This window comes from Schistocerca piceifrons, chromosome 2 (assembly GCF_021461385.2).
Source record: "Schistocerca piceifrons isolate TAMUIC-IGC-003096 chromosome 2, iqSchPice1.1, whole genome shotgun sequence".
Classification (NCBI taxonomy): domain Eukaryota; kingdom Metazoa; phylum Arthropoda; class Insecta; order Orthoptera; family Acrididae; genus Schistocerca; species Schistocerca piceifrons.
Window position 1 is genome coordinate 437383802 of NC_060139.1, and position 23930 is coordinate 437407731.

Sequence of the window (23930 nt, forward strand, 5' to 3'; positions counted from 1 at the left end):
GTAATGATGCAGCCATCTCAGAGGTGGAGGTCAACATCTAGGAAGGTGGCTTGTTGGGTTGAGTAGGACCAGGTGAAGCAAATTGGGGTTGAAGTTGTTGAGGTTCTGGAGGAATTTGGGTAGGGTGTCCTCACTGTCGATCCAGATGGCAAAGATGTTATCAGTGAATCTGAACCAGGTGAGGGGTTTAGGATTCTGGATTTTTAGGAAGGATTCCTCTAGGTGGCCCATGAATAGGATGGTGCCATCTGGATGCCCATAGCTGTACCCTGGATCTGTTTGTTTCCTTTTCATAATATTGTTACATTCCATTCGGGATTTTCCAGTGTTTTGATCATATCATAATATTCAATTTAGAATCTGTCTTTCCTGTACCTCATACAGATGGCAGAGATGTACAACTGGACAAAACTTTCTTGCTTCTTTTGGCTCTTTCCCAGGCTTCAGAAGTGCTAATACTTTGTCTTTGCACCAGATCTTAGGAACTCAGTTTTGAAACACAAGTGTTCATAAGATGTAATGCCCACTGTATTGTAGCAGGTCCAAACATTTTAATTTACTCTGTTCATAGTTCATCTAGGCCTGCAACGTTATTGTTTTTCATGGACTTGAATAATGTATCCAGTTTTTTGAAAGTGAAAGGAGTGCAGAGGGAGTCTCGCATCACGCTTCCTAATAAATTTGGAGTTTTTTCATCTTCCTTTTTTCTTACCATTCAGAAGTAACTGATGGACAGTTAGGTCAAGAGTTACCTTAGAGACATCAGGAGGAGCAGTGGTTGAATCATTGTTGAGGGTCTTCAATAATTTCCATGCTTTTTGGCTGTTCTGTTTCATATCTAGATTTGATACTAGATCATAGAATTTTTACTTCTGGAAGCTGATACAGTTTGCAGGAGGTCTTCGCCTGTTCGGATTGTTTCCTCACAGGATAGGCCACATCAAACATCTGTTCGAATCTCTCCAAGAGTGTCTTGGAATCTTCATTAAGTCCTGGGATATAGTTCTTTCTGCATCCTCTTGAGATATATTTGTGTGAGATGACTTGATCTGATTTAACAAATTCATCATACATCTCCTGAGATGGGCCGAGTTTTAGAACTTGTGTGAAATTCTCTCATTGCACTTAAATTGCAGTTAAATTGTCTGGCTTCACAATTGCTTCAACAGAACAAATAATAGGTCAATCCTGCATGCACGGTATTGGCTTATCAACATGGTTGAAGGATGGTGGCATCTTTGGGTTATAGATTAACATCAAACCCATCCGTTCAATCCAGTCTTCTAGTTATTCTGTATTTGTATCAGTTTCCTTGTAGCCTCATGATGTACTGTGGAGTCTCTTGGATTAACAGAAAAATCACAGGCTGCTTGTTTGCAAAAATTAGACAATAAAACTTCATCAGATGAAATGCTTTCAATATTAACTGATGCTATTCTAAGAGCTGGCTTTGAAAAATGTTGTTGTCCTTTTTGGTTGTGGTGGTGGAAGAATCTGTTGCTATGATTCCTCCTAACGTTTAGCATTGTACACCTGATCATCTGAAATCTCATTTTGTTCATTCAGAGTAATGTTCCTTGTGCGATCTTCATAGAGGCTCCTTCCTTGTATCCTGTAAATCTTACACGACCTAAAGTTGAGGACTGATGGGCTGATAGCTATCCACATCAAGCAGTTGTTGAATCAGTGAAGCCCTCCCAGCCAGAGAAACCCAAGGAGCAGTGAGAAAAGTCCGAAAAGAAGAACCCCAAGACCAAGTAAATTGTGGTGGCTCACACGCACACACACACACACACACACACACACACACACCATCGCTACCTACAAGCTCTGCATCTGGGGATGAGGTCGAGATTGTGGCGTCCGCTGAGGACCTAGGTCTCACTGGACTTTCAGATATAGACTGCTCAAGCAATAATTCGGTGACAGCAGGTGACCCTGAGGCCTAAACTGTGTCATTGGATGTTCCATGCCTTCCTTGTCTCACGATGTCACCCTTCAGTGGAATTGAGGTGGCTTTTTCCACCGCCTGGCTGAGCTACGGCAACTGTTAAGCTTTACATCTGCGTTCTGCATTGCCCTCCAGGAAACCTGGTCCCCGGCAATATGGACCCCTGCCCTCTGCAACTATAAGGGATATTACAGGAACCTTAGCGACTATAATCTAGTGTCAGGTGGAGTTTGCGTTTATGTCCTAAACTCAGTCTGTAGTGCAACTGTGCCACTTCAAACCCCTCTTGAAGCTGTGGCTGGCAGAATACATACGGCACAGGAAATAACAGTCTGCAATGTATATCTTCCTCCAGATGGTGCAGAACCCCTTAACGTATTTGCTGCACTGATTGTTCAACTCCCTAAACCTTGCCTACTTTCGGGAGATTCTAACACCCATAACCCCTTGTGGGGTGACACCGTGCTTGCTGGGCGAGGTAGAGATGTCGAAAATTTACTGTCTCAGTTCGACCTGTGCCTCTTAAACACTGGTGCCACCACACATTTCAGTGTGGCTCATGGTTGTTACTTGGTCATTGATTTATCCATTTGCAGCCCAGGACTTCTACCATCTATCCACTGGAAAGCACATGACGACCTATGTGGTAGTGACAACTTCCCCCATCTTCCTGTCATTGCCCCAGCACCAGACACATGGATGCTTGCCCAGATGGCCTTTAAAACAAGCAGACTGGGAAACTTTCACCACTGATGTCACCGTTGACTCTCCCCCACACGGTAACATCAGTGTGATGGTTAAGCAGGTGACTACAACAATCGTTAATGCAGCAGAAAACTTGATCCCTCGCTCTTTCTGGTGCCCCCGGCGAAAGGCAGTCCCTTGGTGGTCACCAGAAGTGGCTGAGGCAATTACACAGGGTTGGCAAGCTCTACAGCGGCATAAGCGGCACGCTTCCCTGGAGTACCTCATAGCCTTAAAGAGGCTCTACGCCTGCATTCACCAGCTCATTAAAAGACGGAAGCAGGAGTGTTGGGAGAGGTACGTCTCGACCATTGGATGCCATATATCACTTTCCCAAGTCTAGAAGAAAATCAGACATCTTTTTGGGTACCAGATCCTAACAGGTGTCCCTGCCATTAACATCAATGGCGTGTTGTCTGCCGGCGCAAACACAATTCTGAGCACTATGCTCGAGCCCCTACATTGGAGAACTGCCTCCCAGCCTTTCACACCCTCAAACAGCGGATGGAAAGGAAAGTCCTCTCATTTGCTACATGCCACAGTGAACCCTATAACACCACATTTACAGAGTGGGAGCTTCTCAGTGCCCTTGCACATTTCCCTGACACAGCTCCTGGGCCAGAGCGGATCTACGGTCAGTTGATTAAACATCTTTCATTTGACTACAAGCGACATCTCATCATCTTCAACCGGATCTGGTGCAATGGCATCTTTCCATTGCAATGGCAGGAGAGCACCATCATTCCGGTGCTTAAACCTGGTAAAAACCTGCTTGATGTGGATAGCTATCAGCCCATCAGCCTCACCAACATTCTTTGTAAGCTGCTGGAACGTATGGTATGTTGGCGGTTGGGTTGGATCCTGGAGCCACGTGGCCTACTGGCTCCATCTCAGGGTGGTTTCCGCTATGGCCGCTGTACCACTGATAATATTGTGTCTCTCGAGTCTGTCATCCGAACAGCCTTTTCCAGACGCCAGCATCTTGTTGCCGTCTTTTTTTTTTTTTTTTTTACGAAAAGCGTATGACATGACCTGGCGACATCATATCCTTGCCACATTTATGAGTGGGGTCTCATAGGCCTGTTCCTGATTTGTATCCAAAATTTCCTCTTGCTTTGTACTTCCCATGTCCAAGTAGGTGCCTCCCAGAGTTCACCACATATCCAGGAGAGTGGGGTCCTGCAGGGCTCCCTATTGAGTGTATCTCTATTTTTAGTGGCCATTAATGGTCTAGCAGCAGCTGTCAGGCCGTCAGACTCACCTTCTTTGTATGCAGACGACGTCTGCATTTCGTACTGCTCCACCAGTATTGGTGTTGCTGAGCGGTGCCTACAGAGTGTCATCCACAAGGCGCAGTCATGGGCTCTAGCCCACAGTTTCCAGTTTTCGGCCGCAAAGTCGTGTGTTATGCACTTCTGTCAGTATAGTACCATTCATCCGGAACCAGAATTTTAACTTAATGACTATCCACTCACTGTAGTGGAGACATATTGATTCTTAGGACTGGCTTTCGACACAAGACTGACTTGACTACCTCACCTTCGTCAGCTTAAGTGGAAGTGCTGGCAGCACCTCAGTGCCCCCCACTGCCTGAGCAACACCATCTGTGGTGCAGATTGCTCTATGCTGCCGCAGCTCTACAGAGCCCTTGTTCAATCCCGCCTTGACTACGGGAGTCTGGTTTATGGTTCAGCGGTGCCCTCAGCTTTAGGTTTACTCGACCCAGTGCACCTCTGTGGCATTCGCCTAGCAGCAGGAGCTTTTAGGACTAGTCCAGTGACCATCATCCTGGTGGAGGCCGGAGTCCCGGGCATGTGCAATTGCTCTCCAATTACGGTGCACATGTTCGTAATTCTCCTGCGCATCTGAATTACTGTCTCCTTTTGCCACCCACGGCATTTCATCTCCCACATCTGTGGCCCAGCTCAGGGCTTCCAATTGCAGTTCGTGTGCGATCCCTTCTCTTCGAACTGGAGTCCTCGCCTTTACCACCTATACTTGAGGTTCATTCACGAATAGCTTCATGGTGTACAACTAAGCTGCGGCTTTGCCTGGACCTTTCACGTGGCTCTAAGATCTCAGTTAACCCTGCGACTCTCCGCTGTCACTTTCTCTCGATTCTTGGTGTGTACTGGGGCCATGAAGTGGTTTACACCTACAGCGCAATGGCTGATGGTCATGTAGGCTTTGCATATGTTCATGGACAACATATTGAACAGCACTCCTTGCCAGATGGCTGCAGTGCTTTCACTGCAGAGCTGACGGCCATATCTCATGCTTTTGAGCATATCCGCTCGTGCCCAGGCGAGTCATTTCTCTTGTGTACTGACTCTTGAGCAGCCTGCAAGCTATTGACCAGTGCTAACCTCATCATCCTTTGGTAGCAACCATCCAGGAGTCCATCTATGCCCAGAAATGGTCCAGTCATTCAGTGGTGTTTGTCTGGACCCCAGATCACGTCGGAATCCCATGCAACGTACTTGCCAACAGGTTGGCCAAACAGGCTACGCAGAAACCGCTTATGGAGGTCGGCTTCTCTGAAACTGACCTGCGTTCAGAATTACGTCGAGGCTTTGGGAGACGGAATGGCATAATCTTGGTACGTACAACAAGCTGTGTGCCATTAAGGAAACTACAAATGTGTGGAAGACCTCTGTGCGCGCCTCTTGCAGGGACTCGGTGGTTCTCTTCGGCTCCGCATTGGCTAGAGGTGGCTGACGCATGGTTACCTCCTCCATCACGAGGACCCACCTCGGTGTTGCTGTGGCTCACAAATGACGGTCGTCCATCTCTTGCTGGACTCCCCACTTTTAACCACTCTGCGGCAGACTTTTAACCTTCCCAGCACCCTACCTTCGGTGTTGGGTGACTGACTCAACACCAGCTTTAGTTTTATGTTTTATTCACGAGGGTGAGTTTTATCATTTGCTCTAAGTTTTAGCACATGTCCTTTGTCCCTGTGTGTCCTCCACCCTTTCAGGGTTGGGGTTTTAATGTGTTGCAGAGTGGCTGGCTTTTCCTTCTTATCCTCATGGTCAGCCAGCTATGGTAACCTGCTTTCTTGTTTTAACCTCTTCTACCTATTTCTTGCGTCTTTGTGATTTTCTTGTCCACTTTAGTGCTTGTTGCCCTTCAGTCGTTACTGTGGATTTTCCATTCATTCTGTTTTGTGTTGTCTCATTGTCTTATTCTCACCCTTATGGAATTGTTTCCTCCAGAACAAGGGACCGATGGCCTCGTAGTTTGATCCCTTGCCCCCACCCCCTTTTAAACCAACCAACTAAAACTTCCATCCATGTGAAAGTTACCATTAAACAATAGTACCTCAACATCAATATCTGCCTTCCCTTCCACTCAAAACAAGTATCTCGTACAGTTTTGCCAGTCACGGACAGCCCATCCACAGTGACAAGCGATCCGTTGCCGAGAGCGCCGATAGTTTCTGAGGCCTTCACAGATGGCTAGTAGCCTCACCACTAAAGTGATATTCTGCTGCCTGGTTAGTGTGTGCAAAATCCTGGTTGATACTGGCTGAGGACAATACCTACATCCAACCCTTGCTACGTAAGTTGTACTTCGCGAAAGAGCTTTCCCACACACCCACCCAACACGTCCTGTTCCATTACCTTCAGCGGAATATCATACTCCACATGTGAACGGAGACATACCAAATGACTTCTGCACAGCCTTCTAACTAGCTGTTCACCAAAATGAATGGTCGCCACCAAACTTTGACCAAGAACAAAGCTCACCACACAGTGCTGGAGCATGCCATTGATCAGTGCTCAACTTCACTGGCTGCATGATAACACATGCCATCGAGGTCCTTCCCCAAGATTGGCTTTATCTTAATTTTGTACATGGATATCATCTTTACAACACGTCTTTCAAATCCCTTGGGTTAAATCTCCCCTATATTCCTTGTCCTTCAGCACCCTCCATATTTTTATGCTTTCCTTCCATCTCCGACAGCTGCTTACCACCAGACTTCAGTTTAGTTTGTCTAGTGAAATACACAAACACTGTTCCCTCCTTTGTCCCCTTTTCCATTTTTTCTATCCTGCTAGAACCCCTGCACCATTTTAACCCCATCTTCATGTTTCATTATATACTGCACACAAACTTCCATTGCCTACAGCAGAGTGAATCCTTTGATTGCCATATTTTTATCCTCTCCTGTTACTGTGCTCCTCCTTTTCCTCACCTCACCTCTCACCGTTCCTCTTCTTGTTGCTTATCCCAATCTACTCCAATTGACACATCCTGACATCCATGTCAGGGCACAGCACTGGGACAACATAGCCTCTCATATGCTCCACCTGGCATGTCCATTGCTCCTGTTTGGCTACACTGCCAGGACATTGTAGTGCTGTGTTATGTGTTTCTTTCTTTGTTACCTCTTAAGAAAGACATTATTTGGGTCATGCAAACATATTTGTGTATCCATGGATGTTACTAAATGTATTGGACGGAACAGAATGTTTGTTAGTTGTGTGTGTTCCATTGGACCCAGATGTTCCTCTGTCAGGGTGGAAAAGGGAAAATAGTTGAATGTTTAAGAGGTAGGGAGACAGAACAAGCATTACCCGTTTTAATAAGGAAGGAGGCAAATATAATTTTTGTGTCAGTTGGCTGTATTGTAAGTGACACAACTTGACAAGTACTGACGCACTTTATAAATTTAATAAATTCATAAACGGAATTGTCTTCATTAGACAAATAATGTAATTCTGCAATCTTGTAACAATGTATTGATTACAGGAGCAAACAGGAGAGAAGTTCTGATCTTGCTTCACCACCTGGATATAACCCTTCAGCTGGACAAGTTTATACTGAAGCCACTAGGGAGTCTGATCCGAACCATCTCATAATTAAAAAATCATGGGAACTTGCATTGGGACCACTGAAACAGGTAAAAGCTATTACATATTGAATTGAAATTAATTTTTGTATGTTTGGTTCAATGCATCTGATCCCATTTATTGGTGAGTGAAACTGGTAATATCAGTAGGAAGGGGAAATCATTCATTTCAGCAAAGAACAGACGATCACAATCAGTGAATAGGAAACAGAAGCATGTGTCAAATTCAGTATTTGAAATGCTGAGAGCAATAGATAAATATATAGTGACTTCCATGCTGTAAATTAGCAAATAACTGAAGCTGAATTTTACTTCGTTCTAATGTGGGGCAGTGAAATAAATAGGATAATTAGATATGTATTAGAGCACTTAATTTTTGGGTGTCATTGTTGGAAGTGAAAAATTGTGGGAGTGGGTTAGATAAATGCAATAAAATTTCCCAATATTATGAAAAGGAAAGTTGCTATTCATCACACAGCAGAGATACTGAGGCACAGATTAGCACAACAAAAAAACTTCATGTGCTCATGATTACCAATAACATTAGGCATTTCTTCCAGTTTAAATTGTGTGTGAAAATAGCTTATATAGTGCTGCCATCCTTAACAAGAATCATAAAAGAAGGTTGTATACCTGGAAGAATCCTGGAGATACTAAAAGATATCAGATAGATTATATAATGGTAAGACAGAGATTTAGGAACCAGGTTTTTAATTGTAAGACATTTCCAGGGGCAAATGTGGATTCTGACTACAATGTATTGGTTATGAACTGCAGATTGAAACTGAAGAAACTGCAAAAAGGTGGGAATTTAAGGAGATGGGACCTGGATAAACTGAAAGAACCAGAGGTTGTAGAGAGTTTCAGGGAGAGCATAAGGGAACAATTGACAGGAATGAGGGAAAGAAATACAGTGGAAGAAGAATGGGTAGCTCTGAGGGATGTAGTAGTGAAGGCAGCAGAGGATCAAGTAGGTAAAAAGATGAGGGCTAGTAGAAATCCTTGGGTAACAGAAGAAATATTGAATTTAATTGATGAAAGGAGAAAATATAAAAATGCAGTAAATGAAGCAGGAAAAAAGGAATACAAACGTCTCAAAAATGAGATCGACAGGAAGTGCAGAATGGCTAAGCAGGCATGGCTAGAGGACAAATGTAAGGATGTTGAGGCTTGTCTCACTAGGGGTAAGATAGATACTGCCTACAGGAAAATTAAAGAGACCTTTGGAGAGAAGAGAACCACTTGTATGAATATCAAGAGCTCAGATGGCAACCCAGTTCTAAGCAAAGAAGGGAAGGCAGAAAGGTGGAAGGAGTATATAGAGGGTTTACACAGGGGTGATGTACTTGAGGACAATATTATGGAAATGGAAGAGGATGTAGATGAAGATGAAATGGGAGATAAGATACTGCGTGAAGAGTTTGACAGAGCACTGAAAGACCTGAGTCGAAACAAGGCCCCGGGAGTAGACAACATTCCATTAGAACTGCTGATAGCTTTGGGAGAGCCAGTCCTGACAAAACTCTTACCATCTGGTGAGCACGATGTATGAGACAGGCGAAATACCCACAGACTTCAAGAAGAATATAATAATTCCAATCCCAAAGAAAGCAGGTGTTGACAGATGTGAAAAATTACCGAACTATCAGTTTAATAAGTCACAGCTGCAAAATACTAACGCGAATTCTTTACAGACAAATGGAAAAACTGGTAGAAGCGGACCTCGGGGAAGATCAGTTTGGATTCCGTAGAAATGTTGGAACATGTGAGGCAATACTAACCTTACGACTTATCTTAGAAGAAAGATTAAGAAAAGGCAAACCTACGTTTCTAGCATTTGTAGACTTGGAGAAAGCTTTTGACAACGTTAACTGGAATACTCTCTTTCCAATTCTGAAGGTGGCAGGGGTAAAATACAGGGAGCAAAAGGCTATTTACAATTTGTACAGAAACCAGATGGCAGTTATGAGTCGACGGACATGAAAGGGAAGCAGTGGTTGGGAAGGGAGTGAGACAGGGTTGTAGCCTCTCCCCGATGTTGTTCAATCTGTATATTGAGCAAGCAATAAAGGAAACAAAAGAAAAATTCGGAGTAGGTATTAAAATTCATGGAGAAGAAGTGAAAACTTTGTGGTTCACCGATGACATTGTAATTCTGTCAGAGACAGCAAAGGACTTGGAAGAGCAGTTGAACGGAATGGACAGTGTCTTGAAAGGAGGATATAAGATGAACATCAAAAAAAGCAAAACGAGGATAATGGAATGTAGTCAAATTAAATCGGGTGATGCTGAGGGGATTAGATTAGGAAATGAGACACTTAAAGTAGAAAAGGAGTTTTGCTATTAGGGGAGCAAAATAACTGATGATGGTCGAAGTAGAGAGGATATAAAATGTAGACTGGCAATGGCAAGGAAATCGTTTCTGAAGAAGAGAAATTTGTTAACATCAAGTATAGATTTGAGTGTCAGGAAGTCGTTTCTGAAAGTATTTGTGTGGAGTGTAGCCATGTATGGAAGTGAAACATGGACGCTAAATAGTTTGGACAAGAAGAGAATAGAAGCTTTCGAAATGTGGTGCTACAGAAGAATGCTGAAGATAAGGTGGGTAGATCACGTAACTAATGAGGAGGTATTGAGTAGGATTGGGGAGAAGAGGAGTTTGTGGCACAACTTGACTAGAAGAAGGGATCGGTTGGTAGGACATGTTTTGAGGCATCAAGGGATCACAAATTTAGCATTGGAGGGCAGCGTGGAGGGTAAAAATCGTAGAGGGCGACCAAGAGATGAATACACTAAGCAGATTTAGAAGGATGTAGGTTGCAGTAGGTACTGGGAGATGAAGAAGCCTGCATAGGATAGAGTAGCATGGAGAGCTGCATCAAACCAGTCTCAGGACTGAAGACCACAACAACAACAACAACATCCTTAACTTGGTCACTTCCTCATAATAATAGTCAGTAGAAGTTGAAAGTCGTCATTTTTGTAACAACTGCGAAAATATTTGATGTAACAGTGTGGCAACGCATTGCTTACCTGCACATTATTTAACATTCAAAATGTCATCCCTTTTCTGCCTTGGAGTAATTGAGGTACAACAGCCTCCATTAACTCATTTCATAATCAAATCGGCAAGAATGCCTCTGTAATGCACTTTCAAGAAACAGTTGATCTGTAGGCCACGATTGTTTTGTCAGCATGGAAAGTCCTTTCATCGTACCACCAAGTCAGTCAACAATTGTAGCTTTAGGCCGCCTTCTCTTGCCAGCATTCTGTGCGGCAAAGAACTAGTTATTGTAGCAACACAGTATTGTTGGCAGTATTGCTGATACTTTTTCTAATAAATCTTATTAAAGTACATTGGTAAAATACTTGTAAAGTGTTAGAGGTATCAACATCAAAATTCTGAATAAAACTAATCAACAGGAACAATACATAATTCATGAGTAAGTACATGTTGTTTTATCAATTAAAATTAATCAAACCCCCTATTCACATTGCTAAGTTCAGCTTCGATGTCCTGCTTGTAATTGGTACAAGCGAAAGGGATGGACTGACAGACTCATCTGAGCTAAAATAAATTAATGTTAGGGTGGCAATAATAATTTTTCATTCGTATTATAATTCTCTTTTATATATGGAGTAAGAGATGTATGTTCACTATATACATTATTTCTTTAATTCAGTTCATTAGATAACACTTTCTGTTCTTAACTGAATGTTCCACCACCATCATGAGATGTTGGTTGGTCCAGAAAACTGTGCTTCGCTTAGTGTAAGTGGTAACCTGGAGAATTAAAATATCGCATTTCTGGCGACCATATCACTGAATAAATGTAGTGAAATTAACTATAGATGGGTCCATCAGTGCAGAAAAAGGAAACAGAATATCTTAAATTCCTCAGTATTAAATAATCCACATTTGCTTGTAATTGTATTGTAGAAATTGAGAGTATGTGCTGATATGTTAGAACAAAGTTTAGCAACTTGAATTATACTTGCCTACAGTCGCACACAGTACAATATTCAGGTGCTTTAAAATGGCTTTCTGACTTTTTTAAGTAACATAATTCAGACGAAAATTTACACCCATAGGTCTACGCATCGGAGCTTGGAATGTCAGATCCCATCATCAGCCAGGCAGGTTAGAAAATTTAAAAATGGAAATGGATAGGTTAAAGTTAGATATAGTGGGAATTAGTGAAGTTTGGTGGCAAGAGAACAGGACTTCTGGGCAGTAATTACAGAGTTATAAATACAAAATCAGACAGGAGTAATGCAGAAGTAGGTTTAATAATGAGTATAAAATAAAAAAAAATAAAAAAAAAGGAATGCGGATAAGCTACTACAAACGGCATAGTGAATGCATTATTGTAGCCAAGATAGACACAAAGCCCACACCCATCACAGCAGTACAAGTTTATATGCCAACTAGTTCTCCAGATGAGGAGGTAAGTGAGGAAATTTGTGATGAGCTAAAAGAAATTACTCGAATAGTTAAGGGAGCCAAAAATCTAAGTCACGGGGGACTGGAATTCGATAATGAGAAAAGGAAGAGAAGGAAAAGTAGTAGCTGAATATGGACTGAGGGAAAGGCATGAAAGATGAAGCCACTTGGTAGAAATTTGCACAGAACATAATTTAATCATAGCTAAAACTTGGTTTAAGAATCATGGGAGAAGGTTGTATATGTGGAAGAGGCCTGGAGACACCTGAAGGTTTCAGGTAGATTATGTAATGGTAAGACAGATTTAGGAACCAGATTTTAAATTGTAAGACATTTGCAGGGTCAGATGTGGACTCTGACCACAATTTATTCGTTATGAACTGCAGTTTAAAACTTAAGAAACTGCAAAAAGGCAGGAATTTAAGGAGATGGGACCTGGATAAATAGAAAAAACCAGAAGTTGTAGGTTTCAAAGCAAGCATTAGGGAACGATTGACAAGAACAGGGGAAAGGAATACAATAGAAGAAGAATGGGTTGCTTTGAGAGATGAAATAGTGAAGGCAGCAGAGGATCACGTAGGTAAAAGAAGAGGGCTACTAGAAATCATTGTGTAACACAAGAGATATTGAATTTAACCGATGATGGGAGAAAGAGAATACAAACGTCTCAAAAATGAGATCAACAGGAAGTGCAAAATGGCTAAGCAGGAATGGCTAGAGAACAAATGTAAGGATGTAGAAGTGTGTATCACTAGGGGTGAGATAGATACTGCCTACGGAAAAATTAGAGAGACCTTTGGAGAAAAGAGAACCACTTGTGTGACTATCAAGAGCGCAGATGGAAATCCAGTACCAAGCAAAGAAGGGAAAGCAGAAAGTTGGAAGAAGTGTATAGAGGGTCTGCAAAAGGGAGATGTACTTGAGGGCAATATTATGGAAAGGGAAGTGGACGTAGAGGAAGATGAGAGGGGAGATGTGATACTGCGTGAAGAATTTGACAAAGCACTGAAAGACATAAACCAAAACAAGGCCCTGAGAGTAGACAACATTCCATTAGAGCTACTGACAGCCTTGGAAGAGCCAGCTAAGGCAAAACTCTTTCATCTTGTGAGCAAGATGTATGACACAGGTGAAATTCTCTCAGGCTTCAAGAATAATATAATAGTTCCAATTCCAAAGAAAGCTGGTGCTAACAGATGTGAAAATTATTGAACTATCAGTTTCAAGTCATGGCTGCAAAACACTAATACAAATTCTTTACAGACAAATGGAAAAACTGGTAGAAGCTGACCTTGGGGAAGATCAGTTTGGATTCCGTAGAAAAGTTGGAACATGCAAGGTAAGACTGACCCTATGACTTCTCATAGGAGATAAGTTAAGGAAAGACAAATCTATGTTTATAGCATTTGTAGACTTAGAGAAAGCTTTTGACAATGTTGACTGGAATACTCTTTCAAATTCTGAAGGTGACAGGGGTAAAATGCAGGGAGCGAAAGGCTGTTTACAATTTGTACAGAAACCAGATGGTGGTTATGAGAGACAGGGGTCATGGAAGGGAATCAGTGTTTGAGAAGGGAGTGAGACAGGGCTAAAGCTGTGCCCAATGCTATTCAATCTGTATATTGAGCAAGCAGTAAAAGGAAACAAAAGAAAAATCCAGAGTAGTAATTAAAATCCATGGAGAAGAAATAAAAACTGTGAGGTTTGCTGATGACATTGTAATTCTGTCAGAGACAGCAAAGGACTTGGAATAGCTACTGGACGGAATGAACAGTATCTGGAAAGGAGGATTTAAGATGAAAATGAACAAGAGCAAAATGAGGATAATGGAATGTAGTTGAATTAAATCAGGTGATGCTGAGGGAATCAGATTAGGAAATGACACTTGGAAGTATTAGACGAGTTTTCCTATTTGGGAAGCAAAACAATGGATGATGGTCGAAGTAGGGAAGATGTAAAATGTAGACTGGCAATGGCAAGAAAAGTATCTCTGAAGAAGAGAAATTTGTTAACATTGAGTATTGATTTAAATGTCAGGAAGTCCTCTCTGAAAGTATTTGTGTGCAGTGTAGCCATGTGTGGAAGAGAAATGTGGATGATAAATAGTTTAGACAAGAAGAGGATAGCAACTTTTGAAATGTGGCACTACAGAAGAATGCTGAAGATTAGATGGGTAGATCACATAACTAATGAGGAAGTACTGAATAGAATTAGGAAGAAGAGGAATTTGTGGCGCAACCTGACTAAAGGAAGGGTTCAGTTGGTAGGACACATTCTGTGGCATCAAGGGATCACCAATTTAACACTATTGGGGGGCGATTACAAATGGTAGAGGGACCAAGAGATGAATACAGTAACCAGATGAGGCCACTTGCACAAGATTAGTAGCATGGAGAGCTTTATCAAACGTCTTTATACTGAAGACGCAGACAAAGGTGACGACGACAACGGGTCCAAAGTATTGAAGATGGAAAGCAAAAGTGAATTGTGGTTAATAAAAAGCCAGAAAAAAGTAAAGGACAAAATCCTTTTTCTGAAATTCCATGCGCAACCTTAAAGTAGCTGAATAATTTTAGATGAACCAGATAAGTGAAGACCACAAATGTGGATCAGGTGGTAAACATTCTGATTCTCCACTGACTTGGTTCTCTAACTGAATAATAGACTGGATCCTATTTTCTTTTCTAAATTCAACTGTGTGTTCACCATAGAGTTGGATTTACTGATAAAATGACAACAAAAATGATTACAATAAAATTTGATAGCCTGCAATTACGTTTTCACACTGACGTGCTTATGCAGATTATCAGCCTTACATGTTAAGAAAGATACGGCAGTGTGCCACGTTTCAAATTAGAACATAGCACATGTCGGTACACTTTGCATCCACTGTATTATGTTTCCAACTACTGCCAACCTAACATAATAGGATGTTTGAAAATTAACTTATCTGTGATGGGCTTTCGCAATATTTGTAATTTATGCCTCACTTGATGAGGCAGGTGCACACTTGAATGGTCACCACTGAAAACGAGCAGTGTTTATCTCTCATGTTCATAAGCATGCAGTGCCCATGTATGTCCTCAGTTTCCTGCACTTCCTTGAGGCTGAGCTTCAACTTAGCATTTCTGGCATCTTAATAGTCACGTTCATAAGTCTATTGCAATCACTTTGTACTGTTCTTGGAACTGTACATCTAGTTTCTTAGAATGGCGCCTTCTTATGGTCTCATACAAAACAACTTTATCTTCTATCTTAAATATTCTTGGAGTCTCAGTGTTGTCACAGTGAGCCTTATTGATTTGTTTTTGCCTCTTTTCTCATTTTTCATGCTTCTTGTGTCGGAGTTCACAACACATATACATAATCTTCATAATTATACATAGCAGCTCTTTCCTCTTTCTGTAGGGCTCCTGGAATATTTACTTTTCTCCCAAACATTAACACAGTGTGTACCCAGTGCATCTATGTGGTGTTATATTAAATACATACATACTATATGGTACCCATACATATGTATTACTACAGTTCTTCCTTATGAAGTGTCACAAATATTCAACCAGTGTTCTGCGTGTTCCCTCGAGCACCACCATTTGTCTGAGGGGGAAATGGTGTGGTTTGGATATTCTGGATCTTTAATAATTTACATATCCTCGTGAACATTAGAGTCCTGGCTGTTGATTGGCACCATTACCGAAAACTAGGAATATCAAGCTGGATCAATTGCCAGTTGTAGTATCTAATGGACCTACAATGTCCATGTCACATTACTCTACTACATTCATCACTGTGTCTATAATTAATGGAGGCATATTTGTCGTGCTAAGTATGAATTATTACATTTGACATTTGTCACACTTTGTAATGTATTCTTCTGGGTCTTTTTCATACCTTTCCACTGCTTATAAATTATACTTTATTAGGTCTAAGGTTCTATGCATTCCATGATATCCACCTAACAGATTATTGTTTATTTCCTTCATAATTTCAGCCTTTTCCTCTGTGCTAATTTCCTAGTTTTCTTTCTTCTGTTTTTGGTTTCCCTTAATCACATTTTTGTGTCCTGTATTTTCACCTGCATCCTCTACATCGTCAGACCACATTTGACATAATGCATCAGCTTTTGCATTGAGCTTTCTAGATTTATGCACAATGTCATGGGAATACTCATAGTTTGAACATCCAGTTTAGTAACCTTGACAATGGCTCTTTGACACTTAAAATCCATGTCAGTGGCTTGTAATGTGTTACTGTGGTAAAATGTCTATGACAGACACGTGGTTTGAACTGCTTTGTGTTCCATACAATCACTGAGTACTCTGACTGGTTGCAGGGCAGTTCCTGTCAGCCTTGTTCAATGACTGTGAAATATAGGCAATTGGTAAATCTGTACCTATCTTCCTTTGTGACAGAACTGCTCCCAATGCATTGTCAGTGGCATTAATCTATATAAATGATTTCTCTAAATCTGAATAGCTCAATATGGGAGGATTTACTAATCTTTCTCTTTTCTTCAAATGCTGCTTTTCATGGATCTCCTCACTTACATGGCACTGTGTCTCTCATAACTTCTCAAATGGATTCACAATTTTACTGAACTTCAGAATGAACAGACAATAATATCCAGCAAGCCTAAACACCCTTTTAATTCCTTCATGGATTTCATAACTATAAAGTTATTCACTTTTTCTACTTTATGGTCATCTGGCTCTACAACTTTATCTGTTACCTTGTGTCCTAAGACTATTTCTTGCTTTCTCAGGAATTCACCCTTATCTGGTTGTAACTTTAATGTATGTATCCTTAATCTATCCAAGGATTCTCATTATGTTCCTTTAATGACCCTCTGTGGCAGATTATGCCATCCAAATACTGTGGATCCCTTGCAATCCTGCCGAAGCAACATTCATTAATGTCTTAAATGTTCTTGGTGCATTATTTAGCCCCGTTGGAAGCATTTTTGTATGCATAGTGCTGGTATTTTGCGCTAAATGCTATATTTTCCATATCTGATGGTTCAGTTAACATCTGACATTATCCACTGGCCAAATCTAAAGTGGAGAAATGCTCAACTTTCCCCATTTGGACCAGTATCTCATTTATGTTGGAGATGGGAAAGACTTCACCCACTTAAATTTCAGTCAACTTTCTATACAGTTGCATTCCATAGACTGACATTCAACTATTGTAGCCTTGTTAATGATTTTCCCAATTTGCTCCTGTAATACTACCTTTTGCATTTCTGGTATACCATATGGATTTGCATTCACAACCATTCCTTTGTGTTCCGGCAGTATTGGGAATGGCTTCTGTACTGTTTCTGTATATTACAATTTATCACTGTTTAGGTACAATACACCACAGTATGTGCTACAGAGTTTTTCCACTTGCTGTCGCTCTTCTTTATTCAAATGGTTGGTTCGAATTGCTTCTCTAACCTGGACAGTGAGATTTCTGTACATGTCCATGCCATTAATTGCTTCCTGTACTGCTCGCATTGATGTCACTTTCTTTATCAGTTTGTATATCATTTTCACTGCCACATTCTACCTCATGTGTGTTCAATACAATGAGAATACATTCTTCTAGCTCTATTTGTACCATAGATTTGGCTGTATGCACTTGTCATGTCATTTTTTGGTGCCACATTATTGTGCCTGATAGGTAGTTAATCAATTTTTCTCTCACGACTTGTCTTTGATTCAGCCTGACTCCCAGACTGCCTCAAAACGTGCCTTCTTTTGTGTCTGTTAATGCATTTTCCATTGATCATGTCTCCCACTTGACCCATGGGCTTCTTGCAGACTTGGGGTTCTTCTGTCTCAGGTATTGTCAGCAGCAGAGTATTTTGACCCTGTATTCTGATCATCCTCTCATAATAGTTAATCACAGTGTTTTGCTTCCTTAAGAAGTCTCTTCTTATTAGACCGTCATAAGGCATATACGATCCTCTTCCTATGATATGGACTTAGTGTTTCACTGGAACTTTCCCTGTTATTAGTAATTACAGATCTGTGGTTCAAAATGTATCCACTGTACCTATCTTTATAAGGCTTAAACATGCCCCAGTATCTAATAATAACTGTAAATGTCTTCCTGATGCGTAACAACATGCCTTCATAATTTCATTGCATGCTTCTCAGTCCATGACTCTTAACTTTTGGCCATTCATCGTGCTTCATGTTGTGCGCTCTTAGTTTACATTTTTAATTGAAGATACAGTCGCCGCGAGGGATTAGCCGAGCGGTCTAAGGCGCTGCAGTCATGGACTGCGCGGCTGTTCCTGGCGGAGGTTCGAGTCCTCCCTCGGGCATGGGGGTGTGTGTTTGTCCTTAGGACAATTTAGGTTAAGTAGTGTGTAAGCTTAGGGACTGATGACCTTAGCAGTTAAGTCCCATAAGATTTCGCACACATTTGAACATTTTTTTTTTTGGAGATACAGTCCTTGTGGATACTGTACTTAATTTCTCATTGTACTGGTGTGTAATGTGTCCATATTGGTTGCACATGTAACAAGTAGGTGTTCTACGTAACAGTGCTTGATACCTTTGCCTTTTGCACTTTTCACAAATGATCATCTTTTTACTTTTGTTATCCATGTGTCCTGGCTTTTCTCGGTGATGACAAAAAATTCCGGAGGCCCTTAGCTGTTTCTGCATTCATAGGTGCTCCTCTTTGGCTTCCCATAGTCTCTAGCCACGTGACCCCTCTGCCCACAATTACATCATCTTCCTCCTATGTTACTTCAGTATTAAAGTTCCTTATGAAACATTATTGGGAACTGAACCTTTTCTTTCATAGACTAGCACACTTTCCTCTTGCAACGTTAATTCCACTGTGTCACTGAAGCTAATTTGTTCATCCTCACTTCAAATAATTGTCTAAATCCTGTCGTTTGCTAGACAGTGTATGAAATCCGACCCAGTGCACATGCCAGTTCTTTTGTGCCTTGTAGTTGAGCCATCTCTGTTACTCTGGTAACTTGATTTGTGTTGTTAGCTCTATCCTGGTCAGTTGATTTTGTCCTTAGACATGATGTATTGAAATAGTGGTGTATCATTCATTCAGACTTCTTCGAGCACCACATACTCAACAAGCTCCCCAAGATCGAACTTTGCCCCAGTAAATGGTTTATTTGTTAACCCAAGATCTTGCTTCACACTGATGCCTCTAATGTCTGAATACAAGCTGAAGTCATCTTAACATTGATACAATGTTATACAGTCTTAAAACTATTGCTGTTGTCACTTCCTGAAGCTTTTTGTTTATAATGTAGTACTTCTTTCTCGTTTCCCCTGCAGCTATTTCCACAAGTAGTTCTTCCTCTGCTGGGCTCTCCTGTAATTTGTCTGGTCTGGAGAAGTTCACCAAGTTTCTGCTGGGCTCTCAGGGATGGCTTCTACTTCTTTTGACCTGTTCCAAAGGCCTGGTTTTGAATCTTCTTGCTGTACACAATTTGAGGGACTGATTCCAGTCGTTTTGCTACTGCTCTCTGATATTCTATCATCTGATTCCCTGTTTTGGAATGCCTCAACACACTCCACCATACACAACTGGCACAAAATTTTCATTTTGCCACGTTCTGGCCCAGTGTGGATGTAGTAGGTGCGGTCTGCGTAGTGCAGTCAGGACATGAACAAGTGTGGGCTGAAATCTACTAAACCACTTTTAACAGAGTGAGAGGGAGAAAGTATGCTAGGGTGCTTAGCACAAGTGATTCTGGAAAAGAGAGGAGAAATTGTGATTCGTAGGAAGTGAAAAGTGTGCAAAAACTCAAGGATTCAATTAATATACCATTCTGTTAGGCATTTTCCACAACACCCAGTTTGAGTTGTACCTTGCTCTCACATAGATGAGAGCACTGCTTGCAACTGTTTAGACATAAGACCGTGATTCTTCCAGAGTGTTCTCGAACAATTTAGCTGCATGCCAGCATCTGCTTGTCACATTGATAACTGAGGGTGTTGTCCTCACTTAGCCATTATAGCACTGCCATTTTCTCAGCAGACTGTTGACTAGTTGTACTTCATACATATGGTGGCCCACATCCTGATGTCCATCTTGACACCACGCCTTGTGCATTGTCTTAATATAGTAGACTCTAGACTTCCAGCCTAATGTGGCTGAACATCAAGCTGCATAACAAAAAAGTCAGATGGACTGGAGTTCTATAAATTCTATCTTCTGAACGCAGCTGTACCATTCGAAAGATACATTTTTATACAAAAACCCAAATTTATTAATATTTTCTGACTTCTTATATAATATATGCTAGCTATAAGTGTACTGCATCCTTAAGATATTATTATAAGAAACATGAAATGATCTGTATTGTAAAATATGAATGTTTTATTACATGCATATGAAAAGCTAGACCTAACAGAAGAAGGTGAAACTTATAGATTTAAAATATGTTTTAATAGATGAGTGTTTCCTCTTTTAGCTCTCTTCTATGTTGCAGTATCCATCCACTTACACAAAAGGATATTAGCTGGCATTGCTTCCTCCTGCTCACTGACGTACTGCAACACTACCTTAATCGTCCTGAAACCTACAGAATGTGGGATGAGATTTCTCCTGCCATCTAAGTTCGCCTCTTTCTCTGGTGTTGCTTTCCTGTGCATTACCATTTCCACAATAGTATTGTCAGTTAGTTCATCAACTTCATCATTTGCCATCCATTTTGTGACATACTGTGCATCAACATTCTCTCAACCCAGTAAATATTTTAGCAACAAAATGATATAATCGTTTCCATCTTTGACTTTGGTTTCACACTTGGTTTCAAAGTTAAAATGTCCACTTCTATGGTGTAAAAGAATTTTCAAAGACCTCACAAATGATATGCTCAAATCTCTTCCCACACTTCACCCAAGCACCTTATGACATCTAGCAAGTCAATCTTCGGATTGGTTACACAGTTTTCATTATTATCAGCTGCTGATACCAACAAACTGAGGAGACAGCACTAGTATTTCTTCTTTAGCATTTGAAGGCTGCCCTGTCCATTGTCTGACAGAGCAATCAAGTTTGGTAGTACAAATAATGCTTTGATATCTCCATATGTGAATTTGTCACTGACAGGATGTGGTAGCGCATTATCATGAAGCAGCGGAGCATTCCGTGGTAAATTGTTATCTTCCAGATATTTCTCTACAGCTGGTAAGAATTCAGTTTGGAACCAGGTTCTAAATCTTTTGGAATTCATCCATGCTTTATTTTGATGAGTTTTTTTTAAGGCCATTATGGTAACCCGCTCCTTACTTTTCTTGTATCTGGGTGGCACAGCTTCCTTTTTTGAAGCATCTTGTAATGTAAGCTGCTGTCATCGCAATTGTACAGTTGTTCACCAGAAATTGTTCCTTGTTGATTACCTTCACAAGATAGTCTTTAAACAACGGCACCACCTTCACAAGATAGTCTTTAAACAACGGCACCACCTTCACAAGATAGTCTTTAAACAGCGGCACCACCTCATTGTCAGTGGATAAAGCCTCTCCGCTAATGGTAATCCAGCTACTATGGAAACCTTTTTTTCTACGTATTCAACCATCCATCACGGACAGCAATTTCTGAATCTCCTCCTTCTATTTGCCATTGAAATTGCAATGCTTTTTTCTGCAGTATTGTCCCAGTAACTGCCAAACCATATCCTCTTAAATGTCCATGTCATAAAAATAGTTCCTTCAACTTATTTGCGCTTATCTTTCAACTTTGTCTTTCTTACTTTTATTCCACTTCCACAAGCTTGGGAAACACACCACTTTTCAATTTATGCTTAATTTTTCTCACAGGTTCAAACAGTAAATTTTCCTATCCTGAACTCCAAACCAATAGTTTCGCCTGCTACCCCTGAATCCAGTCACCTTAAAACATGTAGTTTCTGGTCCATAATCACCACAAGTCTCTTTCATTTATCACCCATTTTGAAGTATATAATTAAAACATTAAGGACCAAACAATAATTTAACAATGAACTCACTTTGGATGTCCACATGCAACTACATATGTCCATTCTTGTTTGTGTGCACTGGAGAGGACTTCTAAGTATTGTTTGTTGAAGGGTGGTTCCAATAATTCCTACAGTATTAACAATACAGTTTGTACCTTTATAATTGTGGCTCCAGATTTACTAGAAGCACAAAAGACATATAAAACATTTTGAAAGGCCACACATCATCATATTTGGTACACACTTGCTAAAGCTTTTGAAAAGTGCAGTATGTACAATAAATTGTTCCTCATTTTATCATGAAGTGTTATGATATTAATTAAGTAGGGGCCAGATAAGCACACAAGGAGCCAAAAACTGCTGGATGAAGAGCTTCACGGTCTTCAGAGAAGTCTTCCCAGCAAGCCCCTAAAGAGAAGTGAGAGGGCAAGCAAACAAAGTAGTCTGCTAAGAAAAAGGACCCTTCGGTGGCCTCAGCACCACCACTCCCTGCCAATTCTGCACCTGTGGATGAGGTGCAGATCTCAGTATCCCCTGAGGACCTTGATCTCACTGATGCCTCATCCACAATAGGAATGGATACAAATACTCAGTCAGTGGCAGCAGGTGACCCTTAGGTGTAACCTGCCTCCTTCCATGCTTCATGCCTTCCCAGGCTCATGATAACATCATCCTCCAGTGGAATTGCTCTGGTTTTTTCTACCACCTGGCTGAGCTAGGACAACTGTTAAGCCACGACTTCTACCATCTGTCCACTGGAGAGCCCACAATGACTTGGGTGGTAGTGACCACTTCCCATCTTTGTCACTCCCCCAGTGCTATTCCTCCGCACGTCTACCATGATGGGCTTTAAAACAAGGCAGATTGGGAAGATTTCACCTCTGCTGTCACTGTTGAATCTCCCCCACGTAGTACCATCGATGTGGTAGTTGAGCAGGTAACTAGAACAGTTGTTTCTGTGGCGGAAAACAGAATCCCTTGTTCTTTAGGGTGGCCCCAGCAAAAGTCAGTACCTCGGTGGTCGCCGGAAATGGCTGAGGCCATTAAAGAGCGTTGGCGAGCTCTATAGTGACATAGGCGGCACCTTTCCTTAGAGCACCTAATAGCTTTTAAACGGCTCCGTGCCCGTGTTCGCCAGCTTATAGAAAGATGGAAACAGGTGTGTTGGGAGAGGTACAACTCAATCATTGGATGCATAAGTCGCCTTCCCAAGTCTGGACGAAGACCAGATATCTTTGTGGGTAGCAGACCCCGACAGGTGTTACTGGCATTAACATCAATGTCGTGTTATCTACCAATGCAAATGCAATTGCCGAGCACTTTGCTCGAGCCTCCACATCAGAGAATTATCCCCCAGCATTTCGCACCCTGAAATGACACATAGAAAGGAAAGCCCTCTCATTCACTGAACATCACAGTGAACCCTATAATGCTCCATTTAGAGTGGGAGCTCGTCAGCATCCTAGCACATTGCCTCGACACAGCGCCTGGGTCAGATCGGGTCCGCAGTCAGATGAGCAAACATCTCTCATCCGAATACAAGTGACATCTCATCATCTTCAACCGGCACTGGTGCATGGCATCTTTCCATCGCAATGGCGGGAGAGTGCGATCATTCTAGTGGTCAAACTGGTAAAAACCCACTTGATGTGGATAGCCGTTGCCCCATCAGCCTCACCAACTTTCTTTGTAAGCTGTTAGAACGTATGGTAAGTCTGCAGTTGTGTTGGATCCTGGAGTCACGTGGCCTACTGGCTCCATGTCAGGGCAATTTCCATTAAGGTCGCTCTACCATTGATAATCTAGTTTCCCTCGAGTCAGTCATCCAACAGCCTTTTCCAGACGCCAACGCCTGGTTGCTGTCTTTTTTGATTTATGAAAAGCTGCAGGGCTCTGTATTGAGTGTATCTCTATTTTTGGTGGCCATTAACTGTGTAGCAGCAGCTGTCAGGCTGTCAGCCTCACCTTCTCTGTATGC

General features: G+C 41.5%; 1 protein-coding gene across 1 annotated transcript in view; it reads left to right on the forward strand.

The window, feature by feature from the left end:
- The window catches only part of LOC124775067 (ER membrane protein complex subunit 4), a 45796-nt gene that overhangs the window by 10421 nt on the left and 11445 nt on the right, over positions 1 to 23930 (forward strand). Inside the window, exon 2 of the mRNA XM_047249868.1 lies at positions 7457 to 7607. Within this exon, the coding sequence (XP_047105824.1) occupies positions 7457 to 7607 (151 nt within the window). The remainder of the gene's footprint in view (positions 1 to 7456; positions 7608 to 23930) is intronic.